This window comes from Triticum aestivum, chromosome 7B, assembly GCF_018294505.1.
Source record: "Triticum aestivum cultivar Chinese Spring chromosome 7B, IWGSC CS RefSeq v2.1, whole genome shotgun sequence".
In the NCBI taxonomy this organism is placed as follows: Eukaryota; Viridiplantae; Streptophyta; class Magnoliopsida; order Poales; family Poaceae; genus Triticum; species Triticum aestivum.
This window is the reverse complement of record NC_057813.1, coordinates 231,482,646-231,489,842: the sequence shown is the minus strand read 5'-3', so window position 1 is coordinate 231,489,842 and position 7,197 is coordinate 231,482,646. Positions and strand designations below refer to the sequence as shown.

The 7,197-nt window shown below is 43.7% G+C and overlaps 1 protein-coding gene across 1 annotated transcript; it reads left to right on the top strand.

Annotated features, from left to right (window-relative positions):
• Positions 1-3,493: 3,493 nt before the first annotated feature.
• LOC123157335 (60S ribosomal protein L7a-2) lies at positions 3,494-6,074 on the top strand. The gene is made up of 7 exons (XM_044575594.1): positions 3,494-3,656; positions 3,827-3,874; positions 3,965-4,166; positions 5,117-5,286; positions 5,382-5,510; positions 5,590-5,682; positions 5,771-6,074. Exons 1-7 carry the CDS (start codon positions 3,654-3,656, stop codon positions 5,900-5,902), a joined length of 777 nt encoding a protein of 258 aa, XP_044431529.1. The 5' UTR covers positions 3,494-3,653; the 3' UTR covers positions 5,903-6,074.
• The last annotated feature ends 1,123 nt before the right edge of the window (positions 6,075-7,197 follow it).

The following is a 7,197-nucleotide window of genomic DNA, read 5'->3' as shown; positions in this document are numbered from 1 at the left end:
AGGCTTATAGTGATGTGCATTACTGAGAGGGCCCAGAGATACCTCTCCGACAATCGGAGTGACAAATCCTAATCTCGAAATACACCAACTCAACATGTACCTTCGGAGACACCTGTAGAGCTCTTTTATAATCACCCAGTTACGTTTTGACGTTTGGTAGCACACAAAGTGTTCCTCCAGTAAACGGGAGTTGCATAATCTCATAGTCATAGGAACATGTATAAGTCATGAAGAAAGCAATAGCAACATACTAAACGATCAAGTGCTAAGCTAACGGAATGTGTCAAGTCAATCGCATCATTCTCCTGATGATGTGATCCCGTTAATCAAATGACAACTCATGTCTATGGCTTGGAAACTCAATCATCTTTGATTAACGAGCTAGCCAAGTAGAGGCATACTAGTGACACTATGTTTGTCTATGTATTCACACATGTATTATGTTTCCGGTTAATGCAATTCTAGCATGAATAATAAACATTTATCATGATATAAGGAAATAAATAATAACTTTATTATTGCCTCTAGGGCATATTTCCTTCAAGACTTGCGTGCCTGCGGCCCACCGCGTGGCTCCATCGATGGCCTGGTATGGCCCAGCTTCAACAGCAGCAACTCAAGACCCTCGCGAGGTGGACGACACCAAGACCTCTAAGGGGATCGGCCTCCTCAGGTTGGCTCCCGAGGAGCGGAGACTTCTATGTAAGGAGCACCTCACGAGGCTCAGCTGACGTGAGCTATGACGACCAAGGCCAGGCGGGCGCCAGCGGGCGCAGAGTACCAGTTTCCTCTCTTTGGTGCAAAGGAGGCAAGCAACAGGCGCGGAGTCCCGAGGAATCAACCAAAGGTTTCCATTCTGGTGCAACAAGACCAAGACAGCCAGGACGGCAGGACGGAGGTCATCGCCGAGCCCACCGGAGCGTCACGACCAGAGGCTTTTTGCAGGCGAAGATCGCTTTAGTCAGGATAGGATGTACTTCTTGTCCCCCTTCGAATCTGTCCGTTGTGGGATCCCTTCCCGCCGACATTTGGGAAGAGGACCAAGGCCACTATAAATAGGACTTAGCCACCACCATAGAGAGGGGGGATCCGAGCCGAACGGAGCGAAGCCATTCCTCCTTCACCAGCTCACCCGAGCTCAAGAACACCTCACCTCCTGAGGCTGTTCATCCACTATACTAGTTCATCCTTAGCCCATCGAGGCAATCCACCACAAAGCTGGAGTAGGGTATTACACCGCAAGGTGGCCCGAACCAAGATAAACTGCTGTGTCTTTCTATCCCTTTGAGCTCGACGCGCTAGGTTGTGAGGATAACGAGTAGGCAGGCTGGGTAGGTTGAGATCTCCGCATGCACCCTAGAGTTCGAACCTATCAAGGTTTTGCGGAACCCGAAATCCGACACTCAAGCGCGCGACCCCTTAGGTTCAAGTCGACTTGGTCGCAAGTCGGATCACCTCGGACCTGCTCGGCTAGTAGCGGCCTCTAGCAAGGCATGCCGACCACCAAGTAGACAATAAAGCCGGTTGACGAACCTGTATAACATGTCACACTTTTTTCCCTTTACCACACGATATATATTGTCGGGCTCAAGGCGAGTCTGTCATCCTTGTGCTAGCCCGACCTCTTTCTCATTCCAGTGACGCCGACTACAAACCGAATTATCTCATAATCTTTCTCGCATTGCCATGCTTATCTTGGTCGGATAACACGAGGGGCCCAGAGTATATCTCTCCTGATTGGAGGGACACGTCCCATCTTGCTCGACCATGCCTCACGGCATGGGTCTGGACAAGTCTGAAACCTACCTTTGTAACTACTCAGTCACGGAGTAGCGTTTGGTCGGCCTAAAGTAGGTCTGTCACCATCCCGAGTACATGCGCCAGCTTGGGTCTTAGGACATAGAATGTATGTTGTACTAGAGACTCACATATGACATATTGTCGCGTCTCATAGTCGGGTCTGTCCAACTCGGACCTTATCTCGACTCGGATGCGACTACATCGAATCTGACCAGATCCTTCTGAGTCTATATTATCCGGTTAGCATCCAATGCTCCATGGCTAGTGAGACCGAGCCATCCACTGTGTCATATGCTAGTCTAAACGGCTGCGCGTCCACACATCCCTTTCGACTAGGGAGCTTTTAGAACAGTCATCATACAATACATAGTCCCACAAACAAGTCACGTACTTGCTAATACACATCATTGATAATGTCCAAGGACTATCTTTATTCATAAACACATAGGAAATGTCATCATACATGATTGCCTCAAGGGCATATCTCCAACATACTGCATCTCATCTCCTCTTCGAGGAAAATCGCAACGCAACTCACAAGTAGAAGTAGGGTCATTCATTGAAGCTGAATGGAACGATGAGTACTTCAAAACTAGATCCCATATCGACATGTTTCGACGATATTTTTTGGTGGTCAAAAGTTGCCATGTCTATTGCACATAAATGACATGTTCCACTACCTTTTTTCTATGTTTAAAGTAATTTTGACATGTTATTTTTTTAATAAACCAAACTTCCCATGGTGAATTACTAAAATTTGCTATGATCCATGAAATAATTTTGACATGGTTCATAATTAAAAAAATCCGTCGTTAATTACTTTAGAAATGCATGATCTTTGACTCAAAATTTGTCATGAACCAGAAACTAAAATTGCCATGGTGAATTACTTAAATTTGTCATGATACATGCACTAAAATTTGCTATGGTTCATACAAAAAATAATGTCTATGGTAAAATACTAGATCTGCCATGGTCAAAATACTAAAATTGTCATGATCTATAAACTAAAATTGCCATAATGAATTACTAAAAAAACCATGATCCATGAATTAAATTTGCCATTGTTAATTACTAAAAATTGACATGGTTAATTAATAAAACTTGTCATGAAAAGTAGTTGAATACAATGGTAGCTAACTTTAATCTAGGAGGAAAAAATAGCTGAAACATATCATGACAACTTAGTGTAAACACTATGGCAACTTGAGTGTAACATCATAGCAACTTTTGGCTAAAAAAAATCATCGAAACATATCAATATGAGATCTACTCCCTTCGTTCGGAATTACTTGTCGTAGAACGGAGGGAGTATTTTTGAAGATCTCGTCGAGACGGATTTAATGATGAAATTGGATTTTTAATCAAATTTTGTATTTAAGAGATAAAACATTTCTTAGTTTGAAAAACCAAAAAAATTCCACTGATGTCATCTAATTGATGTGGCAAAATGTATAGTAATGGAGGTGTTTGGACCATGTTGCTTCATGCCACATGTGTGAGACTTATCATTTGGCTTTTTTCTTTTGAACCACGCGTGTTTATATTTGAAAAGTTACAATATGATTGGGCCACCTGCTAGTTATCACAGCCCAGCCCAAACCAAAAGACCTCTCATCATCTTCTGCACAACAAGGCCTGTTTAGCCCAACTACGACCTCCAAAACCCTAATCCTCACGACGGACGGTCAGAGCAGCCCGTGCCCATCCCACCCCGCATCCAACGCTCCGTAAGCTTCCCTTCTTATCGAACTAGCCCTTATAAAGGCACCGCCTGGCTTCCGAACCGCGTCTCCCCCGCCTCCGTCTGCCCCTCGCCGTCGCCCCGCTGACCTCAACCAGCCGCCGGCGAAATGGTACGCTCCTTGTCTTTTCTCACCCGTCTGGTTCATGCAAAATCTCGCTTCGTAGTCGGAGTGGGGATGTTTCGTGATGCTCTCTTGGGGCATCCTCGGGCTACTTCACTTGGATCTTCGCCGATGCGATGCGAGCCACTGATTATCGTGTCTTGATCCGAATCTTGCAGGCCCCTAAGCGAGGCGGCAAGGCGCCGGTCCCGGCGAAGAAGAAAACGGTGCGCTTCCGCTCGCTGAAACCTCTTTGCTTCCCTTTGATTCGTTCTGCTCTTAGTGCGGCTCGCTGATATGTTTGGTTGCTGGCACAGGAGAAGGTGACCAACCCGCTGTTCGAGAAGAGGACGAAGCAATTCGGCATCGGTGGCGCCCTCCCGCCCAAGAAGGACCTCCACCGCTTCGTTAAGTGGCCCAAGGTTGTGCGCATCCAGCGCCAGCGCCGCATCCTCAAGCAGCGCCTCAAGGTGCCCCCGGCACTCCACCAGTTCACCCGCACCCTCGACAAGAACCTTGGTATACATACAAACTGTCTATGATGTGTTTTTCTGTTTTGTCCATGCTAAGCTCGTACTGATGAAGTAGGAACTAGGATAGCTACTAGACACAATCCTTTGTGCAACAGACTCAAATCTTAAATAACCTTCTCACTGTGGTTCTATTGTTTTCTCTCATTTGCGTATGTTGTGCACATGGCAACCTACTTAAGTACTCACACCTATTTAGTTACAAGCTGTATGTTAACTTATGTCATTCATTGGTTTAGGCCTTGGTAGCATCTCCAAACTTTTTTAGCGACATTTGAGGCGTGCAATGGTAGTGCCAGACTTACAACGCTGTGATGTCAATACATCCAAACTGTTTGATGATTGTTTATATTCTTTGATGAATTTTCGCTTGATGTCAATTGAGGTGTGCAATGGTAGTGCTAGACTTATGACCCTGTGATGTCAATACATCCAAACTGTTTGATGATTGTTTATATTCTTCGATGAATAATTTTGCTTGTGTTTTGCACAAGTTGTGATGTCAATTGACATAGAATTATGTGCAGGGCCACCACAGGTGCTATGATTTGGATTAAATGTTCAATCTAATTGAGTTTGGGTATAAAAGAAAATATATGTATATGTACTAGGCCTAATAATATGCAGTTATTTATTTTGTTTGGGAGGGTCATACCCTGGTAGCCCAGTTTGTCTTGTCAAGGATTAAAGTAATCAAACAAAGACTGCTAAGATGCTTTTACCGATCCCAACTAGTTTCATAAGACTTAAAAGCTAATCCGTTGAACTGTATCAAGGAGTAATGGAGGTGTATGTCATTAAAACATTCTACAACTTCTGTAAATCATCTTATGGCATTGTGGATAGTTCTAACTGATTAGGTTGTTTGTTGTGAGGTGCATACCTTCAATCCCCTGCTATTCTCTGTTAACTGACCCAACTTTCAAACTTATATTTCAGCAACAAACTTGTTCAAGATGCTTCTTAAGTACCGGCCTGAAGACAAAGTTGCCAAGAAGGAGAGGCTTCTAAAGAGGGCCCAGGCTGAAGCTGAAGGTAAAACTGTTGAGGCCAAGAAGCCAATAGTTGTGAAGTATGGCCTTAACCATGTTACCTACCTAATCGAGCAGGCATGTTCTTCTGCTTTCCGTTGTTATTTGCATTGGCAGCTGATAGACTTGTCTGGCACTTTGTTGATAATTCAAGTTTGTATGCCTTCTTGCAGAGTAAAGCCCAGCTGGTTGTCATAGCTCATGATGTTGATCCGATTGAGCTGGTTGTGTGGCTCCCTGCTCTTTGCAGGAAAATGGAGGTCCCTTACTGCATTGTCAAGGGAAAATCTCGCCTTGGATCGGTATAGTTTCTGTTGCTACCTACTTGTGTGTGTTAATGTTATCTATTGAACACAAGGATCTAATGGATAATTTCTATAGATTGTTCACAAGAAGACTGCCTCTGTTCTGTGCCTGACCACAGTGAAGAATGAGGATAAGCTTGAGTTCAGCAAGATCCTTGAGGCTATTAAGGTTTGTGGGGCTATGATTTCATTTGTCTGTATTGGTTTCCATCTTTTCTGCTTATTTGTTGACTAACCGTTTATTGACCAATTCCTAGGCGAACTTCAACGACAAATTCGACGAGGTTAGGAAGAAGTGGGGTGGTGGTGTCATGGGCTCCAAGTCGCAAGCGAAGACCAAGGCCAGGGAAAGGCTTATCGCAAAGGAGGCTGCGCAGCGGATGAACTAAGTTTAGCATTGTTGAACCATATCTATTCCTCATCCTTGAGTAGTGTGCAAGCATACTGTGGCAGTTTGGCTCCAGTTTTGAAAGTCATTTTTGTTTGTCTGAAACATCTTGGAAAGAACAGTGTAAGAATGAAGTATTTCTGTTTAATGCCAGTTAGTATTTTTGTCGAACACGTCATGAGGCTGCCAAACGTTAAGTGCAGTATATTCTTCAGACAAGGGTGCCAAAACATTCAGAGATCTTCAGTTAGGGTCCTGACAACTCCCCAGGCTGAGATCGAACTTGTCCTCAAGGTTGGAAATCAAGGAAAACCTTCCGGATAAAATCCCAAGTTGCTGCTTCCCTAGGTGATCCATTGGACCGGCCACTGAACCACTAGAACACTGGTATCTCCTCGTACTCTAGGGATGAGTTTCCTTTCTAGTATGGCCTGAGGCCCCACTCTGATAGTCCCGTGAAGGAGAGGGCACTGCTGTTTCTCCAATATGATTTGAATCCAGGGTGGTCCTCAGTTTTTCTTTAAAACAAACATATCATGTGAATGTTTGTAAGTAGTAACTGCTCTCAGTTTGGCATAAAAGAAGAGTACATAGTACTCTAAACTAGTACATACCCTGAGAAGGTAAAGATGAATTCTGCAATAAGAAACTGGTTTCTATCAATCATACTGACACAACTGAACATAAATTAAAAATTATGTGTGTTCGTGCTCATGTACTGGATAGTGACAACAAGCAAATAGAAAACCTTAAAAATTGAAAAATGAGGAATGGTAAATTGGCGAGTTGCTGGAGATGGTACCACAAATCAAGCCGGGCCTAGTGCCACAATGTGCACTGTCGGGGTGAACGACGAACTACTCTTTTTTTTTTCTAATTTGATGGAAGTTTTTTCAAATTTTGATTATTTTTTCTCAAATTTGATAAACTTTTTTTTCAAATTCATGAACCTTTTACAAATTTGATGATTTTTTTCAAAACCGATGAACTTTTTTCGAATTTGTGAACTCCTTTTCGAATTTATGATTTTTTTGAACTTTTTAGTGAATTTTCTTTTGTAAAAATTAATAGTCAACAACGTAGTGCATGGTCACGATCAACCGTCAACTAGTGACCCTTTTTTTCTTTTTGAGAAATGTCAACTAGAGACTAGGATCGAGCAACGAGCGAGGATGAGCAACGATCGAGCGCTCGTGCTTTAATGGGCCGGTCCAATGAACGTTCTGCATGGGCGCCGGAACAAGAATCGGCGCTAAAGGCGCCAATTAGGACCTCCCGCCGTGTTCTCGTGTTCCA

Coding starts and splice junctions, on each gene's coding strand:
- LOC123157335 (XM_044575594.1), top strand. Junction 4,167..5,116: donor CACCCTCGACAAGAACCTTG/GTATACATACAA, acceptor CTTATATTTCAG/CAACAAACTTGTTCAAGATG. Junction 5,683..5,770: donor AGATCCTTGAGGCTATTAAG/GTTTGTGGGGCT, acceptor ACCAATTCCTAG/GCGAACTTCAACGACAAATT.